General features: G+C 37.8%; 1 protein-coding gene across 20 annotated transcripts in view; it reads left to right on the forward strand.

Annotated features, from left to right (window-relative positions):
• Positions 1-23,989, forward strand: part of ROBO2 (roundabout guidance receptor 2) — a 1,701,369-nt gene that overhangs the window by 1,082,215 nt on the left and 595,165 nt on the right. For 4 of the 20 annotated variants that reach the window (XM_081063260.1, XM_081063249.1, XM_081063263.1 and 1 more), the window contains exon 1: positions 678-1,500. The exons of 12 other annotated variants lie outside the window; for them this stretch is intronic. In XM_081063260.1, coding sequence (XP_080919386.1) covers positions 1,440-1,500 — 61 coding nt within the window. In that variant the 5' untranslated portion in view covers positions 678-1,439. Of the gene's footprint in view, positions 1-677; positions 1,501-23,989 lie in introns of those variants that run through there. 4 more of the 20 variants (XM_081063259.1, XM_081063248.1, XM_081063262.1 and 1 more) reach the window with 1 other exon arrangement.

Genomic DNA, 23,989 nt, shown 5'->3' on the forward strand with positions numbered 1-23,989 from the left:
ATTTTGCTAAAAGGTGAAGAGTGAGTGTGTGATTTTAACGGGTAAGGAGGCTGCGCCCTGGGTCCTGGAGGATGATCTTTTTCCAGAAAGCGCGTGCACCTCCGGCTGACGGAGGGATGAATAATTAGGCAGGGCTTCCATGAAATCACTCACCGAGAAAATTACCTGCCCATTAAACGGGACGCAGCGACGAGCAGGGGGCTAGAGCCCACCTATCGCCTCCCGAGGCGGGACGGACGGGGACGAGAAGGCACAGAGAAGGGGAAGGAGGTGACCCGTGGCCTCGGCTCCGAATTTGTTCCTTTCCGTCCCCCTAGGTCGCTGGGCTCTCCAACCCCCATCCCGCAGCCCCCCCCCCCCCGACCCTCCCGCCGGAGCCCCCTGAGCAGGCGGGTGGCGGAGTGTGGAGGTGGAGGGCTCCGAGCACCCCCTGGTTTCTCCCCACCTCCCCGGGCCGACTCCTGGCAGCTTTCGGTCCTCCCCGCCCCTCCCGCCTCCACGCTATCTTTCCTCTAAGTCCTTGCACCGCCCGCAGCTGCAGGAGGGGTCGGACGCTGTGCTGCGGGGCCGTCGGAGCAGCCGCGGGCGGACCCGGGGGCGGCGGGGCTGCGCGCTCCGTTCCCTCCCGCTCCCGGCTCCGGAGCTCGCTCCTGCCCTGCGCTCTCGCCCGCAGCCGCGCGTTCAGGTCGCTCGGCGGCCGCTCCGCGGGGGTGGCTGCTGCCTCAGCCCTGCCCCTCCCTCCCTCATCCCCTCCCTCCCTCCCTCCCTCGGCCCCACCACGGAGGAGTTCGCCTTCTCCACCCAAGTCGTCTTGATTTCCCTTTGCCTCTCTTTGGGAAAGGAGAGGTGGAGGGAGGCAACGAGGCTGCAGAGGAGAGGCCCGCCTGCAAAGTGTTGCTTTGACATATCTTGATTATGGAAGTTAAGTGAAAAAAAAAAACTCTGGACGTGGAGCTGCTACCGAGAGAGAAGGAGACCCGGGAAAGAACGCCAGTAGGCAGGCCAATGGTTTTTCGGCAGCGCGCTGGCAAGTTTGTGGAACACTTTCTAGGAATTAGGTCTTTTTCCTCTCCCTTCATCTACTTGACTTCTGAAGAAAGAACTTGGCTTTGGATTGCAATGGAGCCTGAGGAGTGAGGGTTAGACATACTTGAATACTCCCTCCGGCTGCACTGAAGCTGCGAGAGTTTGGGAAGCCAGAGTGTGGGAATACAGCAGCCTTCGGAGTGCCCTCTGATAATTTGGATGGATCTAAAGGTGCCCCATTCAAGACCTCTCCACTAACCTCTTCTGATCTTGAGATTTGCTCTTCTTGACGTTAATTAGCATCTAGGAAAGTCTGAACTTTGGACCTACCTCTTCTTTTGATACCTATTTTTGTACTTTTGCTCTCTGGGATTGGTTTCTTAAGCAATCTGGATCCTTTTTAATATGTCAAAATGAGTCGGCTGATGTTTACACAACTACTGCTCTGTGGATTTTTATATGTTCGGGTTGATGGTAAGTTAAAAATGTTTTTATTCCCCCAAAACAAACAAACAAACAAACATTTCTTTCTGAGTGGGATGTGGGCTGTAAATAAAATGACATTATGTGTAATGAGTCCCCTTTGGCTAGGCATGGGGGCTTTTGGGGGACAGGTTTTAAGTCTTTGTTTCTAAACTGCTGCAAGGGGAACGTGTTAGAAGTCACCTATTGTTGTAGTTTAATTAATTAATTGAGGGGTTGGAAAATAAATGATGGGTTCTTAGTTTTGTTAGAAAAATACTTATGAAAGTAAATCTCTTGAGGGAGTCTAATACTCTGGTACCTGCTCTCTATTTGGTGTTCTTGTATCTGAACTTTGGCTTAGCAATTCAAGGGAAGAAAAGTAGTAATAATAGGTGCTCCGAAGGTTCGATGGGTGAGAGATATGGGACAGGGTCTCCCCGGGATCAGTATGTATCACCTTCTTGCTGGTGAGTGTCCTCCTAGCGTGAAATCAGAATGAAGAATTTAGATCATAGGGAGAAAACTGTCAGAAGTAAGACTGGGCGAGGCTCCAGAAAGGGGGAAGCCTAAGCTTTGGGCAGGCTTCGGCAGGGAACACTCAGCTCTGTCCCCAGTGACAAACACAATGGGGACCTGAAACAGGTGCGGGAGGTGTCTCCCTCTAGGTTGAATCAGTCTGTCAAGCAGCCAGCATTCCGCCTCTGATTCTCCTGTCTTTTGTTCAGATTTGGTTTCCTGGGATATTTTCATAGTCAGTTTCTTGTGAGAGGATTGCAACATCCCTTTTTGGAGCTCTTGTGAATGGCAAGTGGAAGTAATCATTAACATGCTTTTTTATTTGTGAAAAGAAGGAAGTTGAAGGGACATTTGGTATTATTAACCTTCTCGGGACTTAAATTTTTACATCAATAGAAACAATTGGTTTAAAGAGAAGACTAGAGAATGTTTTATTCCCCCCACCCCCGCCCGAAAATGTGGAGTATAGTACTTTAATTTTTAAATGACGGTACTTGTAAAGAATCTGGGGTATATTGATCCAAATATTTGAGCCATCGTAGTTGCTTGTTGCTACATAAACTTTCCTCCAGCATATGCATTGTGGACGAATTCATTATTTGGGACACTGCCTATTTTTGTCCGCCTGCACCAGCTAACTTTGTTCCTGACAGCTGGTGCTGCACAGAACCCAATGCATTGGACTCAAAGAGGAAGCCTTTCTATAAACATGAGGCAATATAGATGAGTTCACCTACTGTCAAGTGGCCGTTTCCAGTCATGGACAACATGCGTACCTTTGCCCCCAAGCGATAGTAGGCTAGGCATTCATGTGGGTACACTGCTTCTCTTTTTCCCTTCTCAGCTATAGATGTTCAGGAATTTATCATTGTGAATTATAGTGTGACACTATCTATAATCATATCTAATCAGTCACCATACATGTTCTTCAATACATTTACCTTATAATACATTTACATTACCATAACAAAAAGGTTTGCATGTTTTTCTCAAATGTGTTTGATTATCATGATGAGAAGACTTTGATATAACTTTTTGGATAACATGTCCTCATAAGACACAAATTTACATATTTCAATACCAGAAATTCATGTAGAGACTATATATTAGACTACAGAATTATCACCAAGTTTTATTTTATTTTTTTTTTTTTTTGAATCAGTGTATAGCTAGGAGGAATACAATTAAATTGCTCAGTGGAAGTGACAGAGGGAATCAGAAGAGCTTGGTGTTACAGAATGTAATTAATGTATCCCAGTGTTTAGAGATACATGAAACAAATGCAATTAACTAGCTTGCTGGAACAGCAGTAGCAAGACATCATTTCTCTCCTTCCCTCCCTCCCTCCTATCCTGCCCTTCTTTCCCTCTCTCCCTTCTTTCTTTCTTTTCCCCATCACCTCACCTCTTGTTCCCAGAGACACACCTAGGACCTTTGTTCCATTATAATTTTATAAGATAAGGGGAAGGGGGGTTGTGTCTGGGCCACAGTTATGCATCAAAATTCATAGTAATGTAGCAAAAAATGCCCAGGGTTGAGGAGTTGAAAAGGTAACATTAAATTGTGTGTGTGTGTGTGTGTGTGTGTGTGTGTGTGTGTGTGTGAGAGAGAGAGAGAGAGAGTGTGTGTGTGTGTGTGTGAGAAACACATTTTTGTGTTTAGCATCTATATATTGTGTCAAAAGCAAAGGAGAATTGTGGACACTTACTGAATTAGTATGTAAATCATACATTTGTCATTGGATTGCCTTTGGTTTACTCCAGAATGATGACAACCTCTCCATGGGGACTGCTGAAAATTTGGGATGGAGACAACACTGCCCTCTAGGCTATTTCAACACACTGGCACTGAGTGTTCACAAGTATAATGAGGGGTTGGTTGGTAGGATCTCTAAGCTTTCTTACTCTTCCAGGATTCTGTGATTTCTATTTACTTATTATCCTTCTTAGAAGTATGTGCTCATTCTCCCCATGAATTTCAAATTTAGAGAGGCTTGTGCCATTTCAAAGATATACCGACTGTCCTTGTGCTAGACACAGAAATTAATTTTATTCAGTGACAAATGATACATAGATTTGCATTGAAATTTGCTTGGTGGGTTATTTATATGTGCATTTTTATGGTATATGAAAAATCTTAGAGTTTTGCCTCCCCGTAGAAGATATGTGCTACTATTATTTATGCTTTTTCAATATCTTGTAGAGAAATCCATTGAGAATAAATATTAAGTTAGTTGAGAACTATAGACAAACTTTTTTATTTGGGATGTAAATACAGATTTTCTCATTTGATACAGATAATTAACTAAGTACACATTTTTCTTTACTATTACTAGGAGAATATGTATCGAGTTTAGCTTTTGTTCTCCAGATTTTCTTTTCTTTTCTTTTTTTTTTTGAGAATATGGATTTGCAAAAATGTACAGGGAACTAATAAGAACTATCACAAGACCTTAATTACATCTATATCCTATACATTCTGTCAATTCAATAATTTTGCAATACTTGTGAAAAGCTATTTTTTAAATTAAAATAGTTTTCTTATGTTTAATCCTTAACTATTGTTAAAGGATACTGGCACTCTTGGTATTTGGGGAGACAAAGATAATGTATGTGCATAGTGCAGATACATAATCTCATACAGGTTTATATATTTTGCTAAAGTGCTTCTTTCAGTAATGGGCTCATTATTGTAGCCATATGTAGTCCATTTCAGAACTTAAATTGCATATAAGTAACCTGAAATTTGTTCTTGGAACTATGCGGTAATAACACATTTGAATTGGCTTTGTTTAAATAACCTTTGATTCTAGGCAACATGTGAACCATAAACCAAAAGGATTTCTTAGAACATAAAACAAAAAGTATCTTAAAAAAAAAATCATGATTTACAAAAAGAACAATTCTGAACATCTCATGCTTGAGCAGCATATGTAAAGTAGCATCTCCGATAATAAAAATCTGGATATGTAAGCACATTACACAAATGTGGGTACTACAGTAATGAAAGGAGCTTATGTGTGTGTGAGATGTATGTCCAATAATGTCTGCCTCAGAAGTTCCTGCAATCTATAGGAGATAAATTTACTTCCCCTATGCAATTTGGGTTTTGCAAAGCATTAGAAAAAAATATTTTCCTTTTATTTATTTCTCCTGCTCCTCCTCTTCTCTAGCTCATTGAGCTCCTTCTCTTTCTCCTCATCTTCCTATTTTCCCTTCTTCATTTCTTTCTCTGCTTCCTCCTTTTTGGAACCTGGTGTAAGGAATTAGAGAAACCTGTGAAGAGTGAAAAAAATAGGTGAGGGTATTTCTTGAATAATAATTTAGATAATCTGCATTTAAAAGGGATATGCTAATAATGTTTTACCTTTAGATATATCCAATTGGGGTCTTGACTAGTATTTTTCTTTTCCTCTACTATATATCTTCACACAGACTTGTTTGGTGTAGATCCTATCTTTTCCAGGTGAGGCAGACAGAAGCCCACATATCACAGTTCAAGCAGACAGTGGAAACTTAGAGAATACCATTTTATAGATGTATTTTTAAAGCAAAGCAGTTATGTTTCTTACAGTGTCTCCAGGTTGGTACTGACATTATCAACGTAAATCAATACATTCATATTGACTTCTTCTTCTTGTTAATTATTGAATAAAACAGGTATGAATGATTACATAAAGTATTTTAGGGGAAATTCCCATAAAATTTTTTAATGTGTCAGTGGCGCTTTATACCATAATAGAAATCTAATATAACAGCTAAAGTGTTGCACACTCACTCAATATCCCTATCTCTAACTCAAAACAATATTGGAGTAACCTGAGCCTCAAGCCTTAGTGTTTTCTTCTCCATTTGCACCTAATCCTTAAGATGTTTCATCTAGTTGCATGAGGTTTTTATTTGTTTTGTTTTTTGTTTTTTAATTTATTGGGGTGACTGTGGTCAGCAAAACTACATAGGTTTCAAGTGTACAATTCTATAATACATCATTTATATGTTGCATTATGTGTTCACCACCCAGAGTCACTTCTCCTTCTATCACCTTCTATTTGATGCCCTTTCCCCTCTTCTACCATCTTCTTTCTCTGCTTTCCCTCTGGTAACTACTACCCTGTTGTAGGTGCATGAGTTTAAAAATCCATCTTTGAGCTGATACTTCTCAAACTGCCTTAATTATTGTGTGGAGGAACGTATTGTAAATTCCTTGAGGCTACAATTTGGCTCTTACCCGGGGTGCCAAAAAAATGTGTACACATGACTTGTATTCATCTTTTTATAGCAGAGTTGAAAGACCGTACAGTGAACACTGAGATACCCCCACTTACATTCTACCATTATTTAACTATACTTGGTTACCATATATTTATCCAGTCATCCATCCCTCTGTGGGGATAAGTCATCTTATTGTTTTGATGCATTTTCAAATAACTAGATACGAAACGTTCTTTACTAACTCAACCACTACCATTCTGGACAAAACTTGGACTATTATCCTAGCCTGATAAATGATCATGGGTTCCTTTCTGCTTCTATCTCTACACCTTACCATTATCCCAGGAAATATGCCACATAGTAGCCAGAGGGACCTTGTAAATGCATGTAAATAAGACGATGGCAGCTCCTTGCTCAGAACCCTCTAGTCTTCCACTCAGAACCTTCACAACAGTTCACAAGACTATTCAAGTGCAGGCCTTTCCCTACCTCCTTGACCTCATCTGTCCACATTTCCTACCTAGAACTTAGATTTAGAACTTTCTTTTTGATGTTCTGTTCCTGACTCAGAACTTTTAGAACTTTCTTTTTGATATCCAGGACTTTTGTTTTTGCATTTGTTCTTTCTTCTACCTGAAATGTGCTTCTCCAGCCCTTTACATGGGTAAGTCTTTCAATGGATTTAATAGTTCCAATATCACCTTTTCAAAAAAGCGGGACACCTTATCTAAAATCACTCCCCATAAAATGATTGGGCTGCCCCTTTACCTGTCTTCTTAATTTTTTATAGCATTTCTCTCCTAGAAGTGTGTGTGTGTGTGTGTGTGTGTGTGTGTGTGTTGTGTTCAACAACAACCATGAAGGTACTGACATCTTAGCCTACTTGCTGGCTAGGAAGTCAGTCTGCCACACTTCGTGAATGCTGGCAAAAAGCATTAGACTCCTGCGGAAGAGATGGTAGACTTAGTCAGTCATGCTACAGCAAGCAGCATAATTTTGTGTCTGTGTCAATTTACCTTGATCCTGAAGTCCCTTGGGGGCAATATACAGGGTCCCAGGTAGATGATGCAGACAAAGTGGCTTACCTCACAGCCGCAGAACCCTGGGCTTGGGAACCCAGATATTTTATAATGGGAAGCAAGGAAACCTGCCTAACCTTTACCCTGGAGGAAGACATTGTCTTGACTGTATAGGGCAGTAAGAAAAATCTGTTCTCAATGGAGACTGTCTTTGTTTGCTATGTAAATATCCTTGAAGAGATAGTTTGGAATAAAAGAGTAGTTAGCTCCTGTTCCCCCAAGCCATGCAGAAACATGAGAGTCCCATGGAAAATGTTCCCTCAGCAATAGATAGGTAGAGATGTTAGTTTGTTTTTTGTCTGATTCTGACACTGAGCTCCCTACCACAGGGACTTACTTTTGTCATGTTTACCAATGTTCTTCCCGTGTCTAGAGCACAGGGTGACACATAGTCGATATTCAAATATTTGATGGATGTATGAAAATATGCTTATGGAGTACTTGTGAAATGTTGTTTTTCATGCCTTTGCCCAACACATGAAACATTTACCTTTTGAACAAGGTTAATTTATGTTTTGGTGTGTGTGTGTGTGTGTGTGTGTGTGTGTGTGTAGATAGCTATAGATATAGATAGATAGATGAATAGATAGATAGATAGGTGATAGATAGATAGATAGATAGATAGATAGATAGATAGATAGATAATAGATAGATAGATAGATAGATAGATAGATAGATAGATAGATAGATAGATGATAGATAGATAGATGGATGGATGGAGTTAGGAAACATGCAAATTTTGACACAAAGGACATCATGAGTTCTGGTGATTTAATATTCTGCCTTTCACCTGGCAGGAGACAGAGACTTGACCGTTGGCTTTAACATGGCTCTTTTCCATCTATCCTAGTATATTTTCTATAATGCTGGTTTTAAAGGTCACTCTCCCCTGATTCCCATACTAACACTGCTGTGTTTGTTTCATCAGACTGTTGAATGGTGTGTGCATATTTTGACTGGGTCCTCCTTCACATGATTCTGATGAGCAATAATAGAACCATACACACTCCCACCACATTCAGGAATGTTGACTTATATGATGAAATCTAGTCTATAAACTGAGAATTTTTCTGTGCAATTAAGGAAGCTTTCCATGTAAGCATTAGCAACAGGTAAAAATGATTATTTTAGTACTGAGATAGAATTAAATAGCTTACTTCTAAAATTAGTCTCCAGATAGGTAGGTCTCTAATAATTGAAAAAGAAGAAGATGAAAAGTAACATCCCCAATAGCAGGCATGGTTCTACCCTTTCTGCTGTCACAGACATCATGGCCAGGCCCCATTTGCCATCACTAACGCTAAACTGAGATTGAATCAGGGATTTGGCAGGTAGGGTCTTCTGTATAGACCTAGTTTTGATTTTAAGAAAATAACTGAAAAGAATCTTAAATGGAAAATTTATTTTTTATAACTGAGATAGAGGCCAATATAGACATTCTCTAAATTTTGCTACTTAAATGACTTTATTGCCATATAATTCACCTACCATACAATTCACCCATGTAAAGTGTACAAATCAGTGGTTTTAGGATATTCACATCACTACAATCTAATTTTAGAACATTTTTATCATCCCCCCCAAAAGAACCGTGTATCATGCTCCTCATTTACTGCCTCTCCCCCAGCCCTAGTGTACTGTCTGCCTCCATAGATTAGTCTATTCTGGACATTTCATATAAAGAGAATCATACAACGCATGGTCTTTTGGGACTGGTTTCTTTCCCTCAGTCTAATGTTTTGAAGCATGTTGGAGCATGTATCAGTACTTCATTCCTTTTTATAGCTGAATAGTATTCTGTATCATTTATCCTTTGGATTAGTCATTCACGGACGTATAGATTGTTTGGCCTCTGGCTATTATAAATATTGTTGCTATGAACATTCATGTACTAATCTTTGTGTGCACATATGTTTTTATTTTTCTTGGGTGTATACCTGTAGTGGAATTGCTGGGTCATGTGCTAACACTATGTTTAACCTTTTGTGGAATTGCAAAACTGGTTTCCAAAGCAGCTGTATCATTATACATTCCCACTGGCAATGTATGAGGTAAATACATTCTTTTAATTTGCCTTGAGGGGAAAAAAAACATAAAATTGCCTTTATGATTTGGATGTGATATTTTGTAGTGAAACAATTTTATATTGTAATAATACACCTTAAATCTCTAATAGTCCTAATTTCTAATCCCTTCAATAATTGTCTTCTAAGTCTTCTTCAATTGCCCTGTAAAGTTTTAGACATGACATTAACCCAAATTGAACTTGTCACTTTTAGCAGAGACCTCAACAATACTAAATATAAATCATAGCATTTCAAAGCTAGAAACTTTTTATAATTATGCCATACATCTGTCTCACTGGTTGGACACATGGAGAAATGAAGCTTGGAGAATTTTTGCACTTTGTCACAGATCCCATTTCTACTTAGTAGCAGAGCTGAAACCAGAGTCCAAGGCTGTTTTATTTCTATACCATGCTTCTCTTGAGAGGCTGTGTCCACCTTCTCAGCCCTGGAACTCCATGACAAGAGTTCCAGACTCATGTTACTGAAAATGACCAGCTGAACATGTGCACAAGAGAAGTAATGCTCAATGTGATGAGGTCATTCACTTGATTCAACACATGCTTATTGAGCACCTATTTATAAACAAGGCTGGGACTCTGTGAGGAATATAATGACCTGTTAAATAGTTCCCACATTCAAGGAGATCACTCTTTAGTAGAGAAGATAACAAATGTTTAAGTATCCAAAACAAAAGTGGTATCTGCTAAATGGGGGTTGAAAGTACACACAACATAGTCTGGGAAGTGAGAGAAGAAATAAATGATTTCCCGCTGGTGCGGTCTGGGAAGGAACAATACCAAGTGGATCACTTAACCTGGGATTCCGAGGGAGACTGGGGTTTTAATAGGCTGAGAGATTGGAAATTGCATTCTAGCAAAAGGAATAACAGGAGACATGACATGGAGAGGACCTAATGTGCTAGCAGAAAGGCAAGAAGTCTAGTTTAATTGTGACATAGTTTGTCTTTAAGAGAAGAAGTATAGAATGATTATTGAAAGACAGTCAGTTAACAAACAGTGCCAAATGAGTTTGAATAAATAATTTAACTTTTCTATGCCTCAGTTTCCTTACATATAAAATGGGCATGATAGCAGTGTCTATATCATACAATTGATACAAGGAGTAAATGTGTGTCTGTGTATATATACATATATATGAAAAATATATGTATATTTATTATACGTATATGGAAATATATATGTATATGTCATATATACATATGTATAATTGTATGTATACATACATATATGTGTCATACTTAATAAGCATCATTTTAGTATTGTTTGTCACTATTTTAATTATTAGTGCTATTTTTATTATTATTCCCTTTCCAGTATGGACTAGATGTAAAGTTTAGAGGCCTTTGGCTGTCAGGTTAATGATGAACCTCATCGAGCATTTCAGCATGAGGCTTCAGGTGACTGATTAAGAACTTTCGCCTCTTAAGGGGACTCACTGTGTCCATATCTATATAACTGTGATAAACATGCTATGACATGTGCTTTTCCATTGCATCATATGCTGATTACAGAACGAATGGGATTCCCAACTGAGTGGTATTATGAATGAAAGCAGTGAACAAGACAGGCAGTCTACCAATAGCAATTTGTTAACAAATAGAATGTGCTTGTAGAGCCTGCATCCTGGTTCATGCTGATTGATTTACTTCTGAGCCAGGATGTGTTTCACTTGATACTTTTGATATAAAGTACCATGAAGATAAATCTTGCATAAGACAAACTTACTGGGTTTTAAGTAAACACTCCTACTACAGAAAATATTTTCAAAAATTAACAGACTCCACTCACATTTTTTTCTAGATAGTCCACTTACCTTTCTTTTCCCCAGTATAGGTACTGATCCTAACAAATTTTACAATTATCAATTATTCAGAATTGCATATTGAGTGGTTCTGTATATCAGAAAAGATACACTGAATAAAACAGTACCGTTATGGATGTAGTGGATGGCCAGAGCTCTGGATTCCAGTTTTAGCTTTCCTATTAATTGATTGCATAATTTTAGATCCTTACCAGAAAAAGATAAGATTTGACTGTGCAATCTCCAATGTCTCACTCAGCCTTAAATTCTATTATTGTAAGTTATTTAATTAAATGTCTTATCATTTATTATTATGTTTGAATACAAGTGAAGGAGAAAATTTAGCCTAGAAAAAAAAAAATTTTGGAAACCATAAACATCTATCTTTGAAAACAATCATGGTTCATTATCCAATCTGCATTGTATATAGCCCCTGTATTTTGCTGTTGGCTTAATGATGTAAATATGGATGACAGGTAAAATTCACTAGTCTTACGATTCACATCCACTTTCATTCATTAATGACGGATGGTTGTCATTGTTACCTTATGAATTTAAAAAAATTTAATGCTAAGGAAACAGTAGTCTTAAGCCAATGTACTTTGTTTATGGCCACTATAACTAGAACCATATGCAACATAGCAATTTTAGCTCAGGAGAGGGGGTTAACAACCACTTTTAAATTTCTGTTGTAGGGATTGATGTGGGATCCCTTTCCCTTGTTTTTGGTCCCATGCCTTTTTGGAAATGAGCTGGAGATCATGGAACATAACTCAACTATTCCATTATACTGCTTTTCAAGTTTAAAGAAGGAACACCCAGTTGAAGCCATTTGGAATTTAAACGATTTGTCCAAAACCTGTGCAACAGTTATAACCTATTAAAATGTTCATTAAGGAGAATCAAGAAAGGGAGAACTTTTGACTTTCAAAATAATTCAGTTAAGAGGTTTTCTTTATAAAGAGTTACAAATTTTATAAATCAAGGTTATAGCCACACTTTTAAAGGTTTACAATATTTATTTCCAAATACTAGCAAATGTTAGCATGTACTTAACTTAATTTCTTTAAGTATATCTGATAATTACAGAATGTAGTTTTAAGGGCTACATTAAATTAAGAGGAACTTGGGATGGACCTAGCAACAGGCATTCTAAGTTGTATTTTATATCTTTATTTTAAAGTGAATTTTAATGTATTAACACATTACAGTGTAGTTATTGAAAACTGAGTTCATTGCTGATCTGTTTACTAGATAAAGCATTTTACTTTCCTTTCCTTAATTAGCAACAGCTTGTCTGTTCTAACACACCTTTGAATGTCAGCAACTTCAACAAGAAGCCATCGCCCAAATGACTATTATGTGAACCCCTCCCCAACTGGATCATTGATTGCAGGAGAAACTGAGTAAGAACAATGTAACCTTTTAAAAAGATAATGCCAGGTAGCTTAACATTTCTAGGCACTTTTTTTCCCCAGGCAAAATGGACTGTGACGTTAAAACATTGAATTTGGTAGTCTCAGAACTACTTGTTTTCATTGCAGCGATAATCTCAAGAGTTAAAAACTACCAGTGAAAAAGTATTTTGATGGTATCTGAGCCCTGCACTCCCAAATCTTCAAGCTGTCATTCAGTTGAGGTTTGCAGTCTTTTTTCTCACAAACGCTGTTTAATAACTTCACCAGAAAAGAAGTGCTAACACATTTAACTGGGGAGTTTCTCACAGGCTATCATGAAAACATGTAGGTGATTTTGTAGCTAAGTATGTTTTTAAGTGTTTCAATCCGCCTTTATGATTTGAAAGCCTGGATAATGTCAACTTGTAATACAAAATGAAACAAAAAAGAATGGGGAAAATATGCACAACACGTGGGTACAGATTTTGGGGAAAGATGTCTCTTATCCCACCATCCCGTACACACATGGCTATAAGATAGGAATAAACTTCTGCATTGTTTGATGCCTACCCTCCTGCTCCCAATCCAACAGGCAACTTTTTATTTTAAGAAGAACATTTTCCAGGCTATGAATGATTGTATTTTTATGTTAAACTGTAACATCTGTGATATTCATCAGTTGGATGTTATGAAATGCTCTCCATACTCTTGAGGCTCTCAGTAAATGTGTTTCATCGTGTTAAATTTAAATTCCAAGTTTGTTCATTTTTTCTTTTTAGAAAGTGTTTTGTTTTGTTTTGTTTTTTTTAATCTTTTTAAGCAGGAGCAAAACATGGCATGAAAATAAGATAGCTAGCCAATGACTTTCTGAACATGGGGTCCTGTAGGGGTTTCTGCATAATTTTTGCATTCGATGTAGTCCAGGAGGTACAAAGAATTACCTGGGATGGGCAATCTCCATGAATAAGGGGTAGAAGAGTACTGGGAAAGTGAAAAACTGAACATTTGAATGAAATGAATTGGACCAGCACTTGAAACTACTACATAGCAAGCGACAAGCTAATATTTAGTCCTTTGGATTGTTAACATTCACATAAAACAGAATTATTTAGCATTTACTGAATCCTTTTTGATAATCAATTTGGGATCAAATGCAAAAGAACATGTGTCTGGCTTTGTATGACCCCAAATTCTTCCGTTTTTCCCTTTGAGCAGATGACATGCCTTCTTTGCTGACTGCTATTGGTTGCTAGGTGAAGTGCACTGGTCTGGTCTCCTCTTATCTAGCAGGCAAACTAAAGAGTGTATTGAGTAAGAGAAAGAGAGGCAGAACACAGTACAGGCCATGAATCATGACTTGTCTTCAATATGTCCACTTTGCTCCCATTTTTTCCCCTTTAAAAACTTTTGTTTTTACCAAGGATGCTTTCTTTCAGCCACTATCTATAATCCTTTTGGAGCCTGAGGGGATGAGGGTTGCTAAAGAGAGGCTGTGCTGCTAAGAGTCCACTCAGAGCAATAATAAAAGGCTTGAGAGTTATTCATGGGGCCACATTAGTGAGAAAGCCCTACCCAGTGAATAGCATCAGTCAGCTGCCTTTGAAATCTGGTGATTAATACCTTCTGTTTTTAATGGGTGGAGGGGGCGGGGGGAAGGCAGACAAGAAAGGTCTTCATGATACTTTGGCTCTTTTGCAAATTAGATCTTATACATTGTCAAAGCTTTTGACAAAGAAGTTGCTATATTTTCAATACCCACAATAGTCCTAAAAAAAAAAGTGTTTCATGAACTGTTAATTGTGGCTCCGGTCAGATAAAATTGAAATGGCAAAAATATACCAAATGAACACTTATTAAAAAAAAAAAAAAAGTCATTCTTCTATTTTAGAAATATTTGTGATCACCATCAAACTTTAAAACATGATGTTAACGATGATATTTAAAATGTTCTTACCTGTTTCACAGCATCCGAATCACATTTTTGTTTGATAAAGAAACTAATTATAATACTCTTGAGATTTTAGAGAAGTACCTAATGAGAAAGTGTTAAGGGTGGCAGGTGTTTGTTTCCAATAAGTACTTGGATATAAGGAACAGTCTGTAATTTACAAATAAAATGGTACACACACAGGTCAAAAAATGTATACACATTTTAAGAAAGAAAAAAAAATTGTGTTAAAATTATAATAATATATATGGATAACAAGATGAATACAAGTCACATTTGACTTCTGCAATTACAGGAGGTGCTCCAAGTAGTTACCTTCAGCGTCAGTTTAATACAGTTTTTTCCTTTCTTAAACCGTGTATACATTTTTTGGCACCCTCTGTATATACACACATATACATATATATATTTATATCTATAGGCTAGTTTAGCATAAGGGATTAAAGATGCTATCTTTATAATCCCTATTACCTCTCTTTGTATCTGTTGATGACATGTGGTACTTGGCATAGTTCAAGTGAAATTGCTTAAGGTTTAGCAACCTGTGAATCATCTGTGGGGCGTATATAGAAAAGCTCCCAGTTTTGGTGGCCTGTGTATGGAAGCTCGAAAATGCAAACTGATGCTTTTCTATACTGTTTTTCAACATGATTCTAAGTTCTTACAGACTATTACTATTTAGAGGGTAAATTAGCTTTAGAGTTCTTTTAAAATTTGTCTTATTTTGTTGCTTATTTTACATTTTAAATTTAGTTTTGGTTTAGCAGCCTAGTCTGGTCCTTCTGTATATACTCACGTTCATTGAAAAGCCTTCGCTGTAGTCAGAAAATGAGAACAAATAACATTTAAAGGACTCAGCATGATGCTTCCTGTAACTTGTTTTTTCTCCCCGTGGAAGTGAAATGTCTTGTTAAGAGGTGGCAATACCCAAGGGCAATCAGAGATGAAAATGTAACGATTTGGTGGGTGATGTCTAGAGATCAGCTTCAAGTGAGGTCTGATTTAACATCTTTATTAGTGATATAACGAAGGTGGAGAACAAAATGATAAATAAATTACATATCCCAGCATTAGAAAGCTTATTAGAACCTTTGTCTCCCTTGCCCAACCAATGAACATAAAAATGATTTTAAAAAGAATTCAGGCAACACAAATTCCTAGTAGGGAAGAACAAATACTTTATTTGGAATATAAATGTAAACTAATTCTTCAGGGAAATAATCAGAATCGAGATATCTAACTAGAGGGAGAAGCCAGCAAAGCAATAAAAATGAAAGGGCCCGTGGGGTGGGGCAAGGAGAGAATATGATTCACGTTAGAAGTGTTAGGTCTCCGTATAAAGGTCATGAGATCATGGTGCCCGTTTAGGGAGTATTCCCTCACTGGCTAGAGAGATTCTTTTTCATTGAACGTGGCTGAAGTGCAATTGAAATAATACTTCTTTCATGTTACATTTCATTGCCAGAACATGAAAGTGGGATAGATTTGGGCAGAATGGAAGCAGGAGTGAGTATAGGGATTACTTTGGAAGATGCTTGTCAATTTAAAACTAGAGAAAGATGTACCTATCGTCTTTGGCCTGTGCAGATGAGAAAAAATATTAGGATGGACCTGTTAAGCCTTTTTAAGTATTCAGGGAAACGACTGGCAAAAATGTAACTATGTTTGAAATATATCACCAACCAGTTTCCATGACTGAGTCAAAAAAACTTGATGTGATGAGCTGTGTTAAGGTGGAAAATATTTCTATTTTAAATGTATCGTTGACTTAAATTGTAGGAGCTGCTTAATACGGAGTTTGATTATATTTCAAAGGAAAAGGTACTAAACAATATGAGTCTATTATGTAAATAAACACGAATTATAATCAGACTCACTGGTTGAAAATGATCCAGAACGTCATCCTCTTACTACTTTCGACATTAGTGAGGTCTTACTAGACATGCGCCCTTTGTGGCTGTACAATTTAAGAGAAAGATGAGAAATGTGATAGTCTGTTCTATAGAGAGCTGAAAACTGAAAACAGGAGTGGAAAATACTACTTAAAGTTGGGTAAATGAGTTGGAGTTCTGTTTTGTGTTTTTCTTCCGGTCTTATTATTTTTAATAAATTATTAATCGCGGACAGAACAACATCCCAATATCCGTTCATTGGATTTTTAAAATCACTTTTCTTTTTTTCAAACATTTTTTTTTTTTTTTTTTTTTTTTTTTTTTTTTTTTTTAGATTTTATTGGGGAAGGGGAACAGGACTTTATTGGGGAACAGTGTGTACTTCCAGGACTTTTTTCCAAGTCAAGTTGTTGTCCTTTCAGTCTTAGTTGTGGAGGGCGCGGCTCAGCTCCAGGTCCAGTTGTGGTTGTTAGCTGCAGGGAGCCCAGCCCACCATCCATTGCAGGAGTCGAACCGGCCACCTTGTGGTTGAGAGGATGCACTCCAACCAACTGAGCCATCTGGAAGGCAGGTCAGCTCAAGGTGCTGTGTTCAATCTTAGTTGCAGGGTCGCGGCCCATCATCCCTTGCGGGACTGGAGGAATTGAACTGGCAACCTTGTGGTTGAGAGCCCACTGGCCCATGTGGGAATCGAACCGGCAGCCTTCGGAGTTAGAAGCACGGAGCTCTAACCGCCTGAGCCACCGGGCTGTCCCATAAAATCATTTTTCTTGATTTTAAACGTTTTCAGTTGTTTGATAGTTATCACATACAAGCAAGTATCTGAGCTTTGGTGATCATTTTATATCATTAATGATAAACCCAAGAAAACAACGAATGCAGAGCTGACTGTCAAAGCCCACCAATGCGATGCTGTTAGTCTGTAAAAGCGGTATAACACTCTAGACTGGGTGTCTCAGAACTTTAAGGGCCAGACTGGAACCATTTCAAGCTTTGTTGGCTCTAAGGCCTCCTCTGAACTACTCTCACAACTACTCAACTTTGCCTTTGTAGAGAGAGTGGCCATAGATAACATGTAAATGAAAGAGAAGGGCTGTGTTTCAAAAACTTCTTATGGGCATAGACATTTTAATTTTTTATAATTTTTGTGTCACAAAATATTATTTTTCTTTTGACTCTTATTTGTATGATTTGAAAATGAAAAAAAAATACCCATGGGTCATAGAAAATAAGGGGTGGGCCAGATTTGACCTGAGGGTTATAGTTTGCTGTAGAATGCAAAATCTTCCTTTTTCATTACAAGAGTAGAAGAAAGAATTGCTGGGAGGGGCAAGAGGCAGATGGAACCAGAAAATGGATATTCTCTCCCTTCCCCTATATTGTTTCTCCAACTTCATCACTCTTCATCCCTTCTCTCAACATATGGTTAGAATGCACCTACTACAGAATGCACCTACTACGTGCAGTTGATTGAACTCTTTAGATCCCTATCTGATTTAAAGTCACGACCCTCAAGTGTTGATGCAGGTGAGGTATTTATACATTGCGCTGCAAACCTAAAATGTTCTCTAGAACTTGTGAGAATGCTTCACACCTGGCGCATAACTTGAGCAGTCTTAAGAGAAGGAGTGTTGTGATTACCACTTGGACAAGTGGTTGTAGTGCTGGGGAGAGGGAGGGAGGACCAGGTATTTAAGGCATGAGGTTAATAAAAATGGTGTTTCCGGTTGAAGGATGGGGAACGGAGAGGAGGTTGCTTTCTGGGAATTGAAGTTAAAGGGCTTCTTGAGAAAGATTCTGTTTTGGAAGGAAAAATGGGTTAATGTTTTTCAAAAATACAATATGTGACTTTATGAAGGTGTCATTAAATGTAAAAAAGACCAAAGGCAGACAAAGCCCTTTAGAGATAAAGTGGTGAGGGCATAAACAAGTGAATTATCAGTAGATGTGGAAGGAGAGAGCCTGGTTCAAAAACTATCGTGATCGAATTGGACTGGGTGTAGGGGAATAAGAGAAAGAGAAAAAGTGCAGGAGAACATATTTTCAGGAGTTTAAGTTTAAATTAGGAATTTGAGAAGGTGAGTCAAATTAAGACACTCTCAAATATATTTATTTATTTATTTATTTATTTTTTATTATTATTATTTTTTTTTATTTTTTTATTTTTATTATTTTTTTTTAATTAATTTATTTATTAGTTTCAGGTGTACAAAACAAGGTAATACTTAGACGTTCATCATTTATATCCCTCATACTGTGAACCCCCCTCCCCCCATCCACTATCCCTCCGACCTCACAATGAACCATCACATTATATATATAAAATTATAGTTGGCATTCATTAATGTTTAGCTTCTGATGTACAATGCCATGATCAGGTATCCACAGTATCCCTGAGGTGGTCTCCCAAATAGGACGCATGTCCATCGGATACCCAACAAAATCTTTACAACATTATAGAATACCTTCCCCAAATTAATTTTCAAAAGAAAAACCCTGAGGCCATCTTGTGGTTACCAGCTGCTTCCAAATCCCTTCACCTTTCCCCTTATCCCCAACCCCCTCCCACACACCCATCTAACCACTCTCGGTTTTTTCTCTGCGTCCCCAAAACTGACTCTGATTAGTTCATTCACATAGTCTTTTCTTTAGATTCCATATATAAGTGAGATCATATGGTACTTGTCTTTCTCTTTCTGACTTATTTCACTTAACATAATGTTCTCTAGATCCATCCATGTTGCTGCAAATGATAAGATTTCTTTCTTTTTTATGGCTGCGTAATACTCCATTGTATAAATGTACCACAGCTTCTTAATCCAGTCATCTACCGATGGGCATTTTGGTTGTTTCCATATCTTGGCTATTGTGTAAAGTGCTGCAATAAACATAGGAGTGCATACAGATTTTTGAATTGGAGTTTTGGATTTCTCCGGGTAGATGCCTAGGAGTGGAATTACTGGATCATAGGGTAGTTCCATTTTCAGATTCCTGAGATACCTCCATACTGTTTTCCATAGTGGCTGCACTAATCTGCAGTCCCACCAACAGTGCACTAGCGTTCCCTTTTCTCCACATCCGCGCCAGCATTTGTTGTTTGTTGATTTATTGATAATAGCCATTTTGACTGGAGTGAGGTGGTATCTCATTGTGGTTTTTATTTGCATTTCTCTGATGGTTAGTGAGGTTGAGCATTTCTTCATATGTCTTCTTGCCTTCTGTATGTCCTTTTTAGAGAAATGTCTCCCCAAGTCCTCTGCCCATTTTTTAATTGGGTTGTTTGTTTTTTTGGAGTTGAGTTGAGTAAGTTTTTTATAGATTTGTGATATTAATCCCTTATCAGATATATCATTGGCAAATATCTTTTCCCATAGAGTAGGATCCCTTTTTGTTTTATTGATGGTTTCCTTTGCTGTGAAAAAACTTTTTAGTTTGATGTAATCCCACATGTTTATTTTTTCTCTTACTTCGCTCGCGCGAGGGGATATATCAGTGAAAATCTTACTCCGGGTAATGTCCATGAAGTTTCTTCCTATATTTTCTTCTAGATATTTTATGGTTTCAGATCTTACATTTAAGTCTTTAAGCCATTTTGAATTTGTTTTTGTATATGGTGTAAGGAGGTGGTCCAGCTTCATTTTCTTGCATGTGTCCGTCCAGGTTTCCCAACACCACTTATTGAACAGACTATCTTTACCCCATCGTACATTCTTGCTTCCATTGTCGTAGATTAGATGGGCATATAGGCATGGATTTACATCTGGACTCTCTATTCTGTTCCATTGATCTATGTATCTATTTTTATGCCAGTACCATGTTGTTTTGATTACTGTAGCCTTGTAGTATAGTTTGAAATCAGGTATCGTTATACCTCCCACTTTGTTCTTATTTCTCAAGATTGCTGAGGCTATCCGGGGTCTTTTATGGTCCCATATAAATTTTAGGATTATATGTTCTATTTCTGTGAAAAACGTCGTTGGTAGTTTGATAGGAATTGCGTTGAATATGTATATTGCCTTAGGCAGTATGGACATTTTAATTATATTAATTCTTCCTATCCATGAACATGGAATGTGTTTCCATCTATTTATGTCTTCTTTCATTTCTTTCTTCAGTGTTGTATAATTTTCTGAGTACAGATCCTTTACATCTTTGGTTAGATTTATTCCCAGATATTTTATAGTCTTTGGAGCAATTGTAAATGGAATTGTTTTTTTAATTTCTCCTTCTGCTATTTTATCATTGGTATATACAAATGCAACTGATTTCCGAATATTAATTTTATATCCTGCTACTTTACTAAATTCATCTATCAGTTCTAATAGTTTCTTGGTGGAGTCTTTAGGGTTCTCTATATATAGTATCATATCATCTGCATATAATGATAATTTTACTTCCTCCTTACCAATTTGGATGCCTTTTATTTCTTTCTCTTGTCTGATTGCTGTGGCTAGAACTTCCAGCACTATGTTGAATAGAAGTGGAGAAAGTGGGCAACCTTGTCTTGTTCCTGATCTTAGGGGGAATGGTTTTAGCTTTTCCCCATTGAGTATGATGTTAGCTGTGGGTTTGTCATATATGGCCTTTATTATGTTAAGATATGATCCCTCTATTCCCACTTTCTTAAGGGTTTTTATCATAAAAGGTTGCTGTATTTTATCAAATGCTTTTTCTGCATCTATTGATATGATCATGTGATTTTTATTTTTCATTTTGTTAATGTGGTGTATCACATTAATTGATTTGCGGATGTTGAACCACCCCTGCATACCAGGGATGAATCCCACTTGATCATGGTGTATGATCTTTTTAATGTATTGCTGAATTCTGTTTGCTAATAATTTGTTGAGAATTTTTGCATCTATGTTCATTAGAGATATCGGCCTGTAGTTTTCTTTCTTTGTGGTGTCTTTGTCTGCTTTTGGGATCAGGGTGATAGTGGCTTCGTAAAAAGTGTTTGGGAGTCTTCCTTCCTTCTGGATTTTTTGGAAGAGCTTGAGGAGAATAGGTGATAATTCTTTTTTGAACGTTTTGAAAAATTCACCTGTAAAGCCATCTGGTCCAGGGCTTTTGTTTGTTGGGAGATTATTGATTACTGATTCAATTTCCCTGGTGGTAATCAGACTGTTCAGGCTTTCTGTTTCTTCTTGAGTTAGCTTTGGAAGGTTGTGCGCCTCTAGAAAATTGTCCATTTCTTCAAGGTTGTCAAATTTGTTGGCATATAGTTGCTCATAGTAATTTCTTACAATTTTTTGTATTTCTGTGGTGTCTGTTGTCACTTCTCCTCTTTCATTTCTGATTTTATTAATTTGGGTCCTCTCTCTCCTTTTTTTAATGAGTCTGGCTAAAGGTTTGTCAATTTTGTTTATCTTCTCTAAGAACCAACTCTTGGATTCATTGATCTTTTGTATTGTTTTTCTGGTTTCTATTTCATTTATTTCTGCTCTGATCCTTATTATCTCCTTCCTTGTGCTCCCTTTGGGTTTATTTTGCTGTTCTTTTTCCAGATCCCTTAAGTGTGAAGATAAACTGTCAATTAGTGATGTTTCTTGTTTCTTTAGGTAGGCCTGCAGTGCTATGAACTTCCCTCTTAGGACTGCTTTCGCAGCATCCCATAGATTTTGGGTCGTCGTGTTCTCATTCTCATTTGTCTCAAGATATCTTTTGATTTCTTCTTTGATCTGCTGCTTGACCCATTCATTATTTAGCAACATGTTATTCAGCCTCCATGAATTGGTGTATCTTCCTGGTTTTTTTCCCCTGTAGTTCATTTCTAATTTCATAGCACTGTGGTCAGAGAAGACAATTGGTATGATTTCAATTTTCTTAAATTTATCGAGGCTTGTCTTGTGTCCTAACATATGATCTATTTTAGAAAATGTTCCATGAGCACTTGAGAAGAACGTGTATTCTGCAGCATTGGGGTGAAATGCTCTGAAAATATCAATTAAGTCCAACTGCTCCAAAGTATCATTTAAGGCTGTTGTTTCCATATTGATTTTCTGTCTGGAGGACCTGTCCCTTGTTGTCAGAGGTGTGTTGAAGTCCCCTACTATGATAGTGTTGCTGTTGATCTCTGTCTTTATGTCCATCAGTACCTGTTTTATATATTTAGGTGCTCCTATGTTAGGTGCATAGATGTTTACTAGGGTTATGTCCTCTTGTCGGATTGATCCCTTTATTATTATATAGTGCCCATCTTTGTCTTTTAATATTTTTTTCATTTTAAAGTCTATTTTGTCAGATATAAGTATTGCAACTCCAGCTTTTTTTTTGCTTCCATTTGCATGAAATATGTTACTCCAACCCTTCACTTTCAGCCTGTGTGTGTCTTTTGATCTGAAATGAGTCTCTTGTATACAGCATATACAAGGGTCTTGTTTCCTTATCCACTCAGCCACCCTATGTCTCTTGATTGGAGCGTTTAATCCATTTACATTTAAAGTGATTATTGATAGGTACATAGTTATTGCCATTTTTAGATTTGTAGTAAATTGTTTTCATCTTTCTTCTATTTACAGAAGTCCTTTTAGTATTTCTTGCAATGCTGGCTTGGTTGTCATAAATTCTTTCAGTTTGTTCTTTTCTGGGAAGCTCTTTATCTCTCCATCAACTTTAAATGATAGCCTTGCTGGATAAAGCAATCTAGGTTGTAGGCCTTTGTGTTCCATCACTTTGAGTATCTCCTGCCACTCCCTTCTTGCCTTCAATGTTTCTGTAGAAAAGTCATTTGATAGTCTTATGGGAGTTCCCTTGTATGTAACCTTCTGCCTTTCTCTTGCTGCTTTCAAGATTCTCTCTTTGTCTTTAAGCTTTGCCATTTTAACTATAATGTGTCTTGGTGTGGGCCTGTTTGGGTTTATCCTGGTTGGAACTCTCTGCACTTCCTGGGCTTGTATGTTGGTTTCCTTCATCAGGTTAGGGAAGTTTTCTGACATTATTACCTCAAATATGTTCTCAATCCCTTGCTTCTTCTCTTCACCTTCTGGTATTCCTATGATGCGCATGTTGTTGCGCTTGATGTTATCCCAGAGGTCTCTTAACCCATCTTCATTGTTTTTTATTCTTTTTTCTTTCTGTTGTTCAGTTTGAGTGATCTCTGCTAACTTGTCTTCTAAGTCGCTGATTCGATCCTCTGCTTCATCTAACCTGCTGGTCATTCCTTCAAGTGAGTTCTTAATTTCGGTAATTGTGTTTTTTAGTTCTAGCTGGTTGTTCGTTAAGATTTCTACATCCTTTTTTAGCTCTAACTGGTTGTTCTTTATGATTTCTTTATCCTTCTTTATGTCTTCTCTAAGCTCCTTAAACATTCTTATCACCAGTGTTCTGAACTCTGTCTCTGACATGTTGGTTACCTCTGCTTCATTTGGTTCCAGTTGTGGAGGTTTCTTCTGTTCCTTTATTTGGGACATGTTTCTTTGTCTCCCCATTCTGACTGACTCTCTGTGTTTGCTTTGATGTATTAGGAAGATCCCCTAGAGCTCTTAGTTCTTGCTGGGTTATCTTATGTAGTATGTGTCTTTTATATTTGACTTGGACTACTTCGTTCTTCTCTGCATGTGCTC

This window comes from Rhinolophus hipposideros (assembly GCF_964194185.1).
Source record: "Rhinolophus hipposideros genome assembly, chromosome: 2".
NCBI lineage: Eukaryota > Metazoa > Chordata > Mammalia > Chiroptera > Rhinolophidae > Rhinolophus > Rhinolophus hipposideros.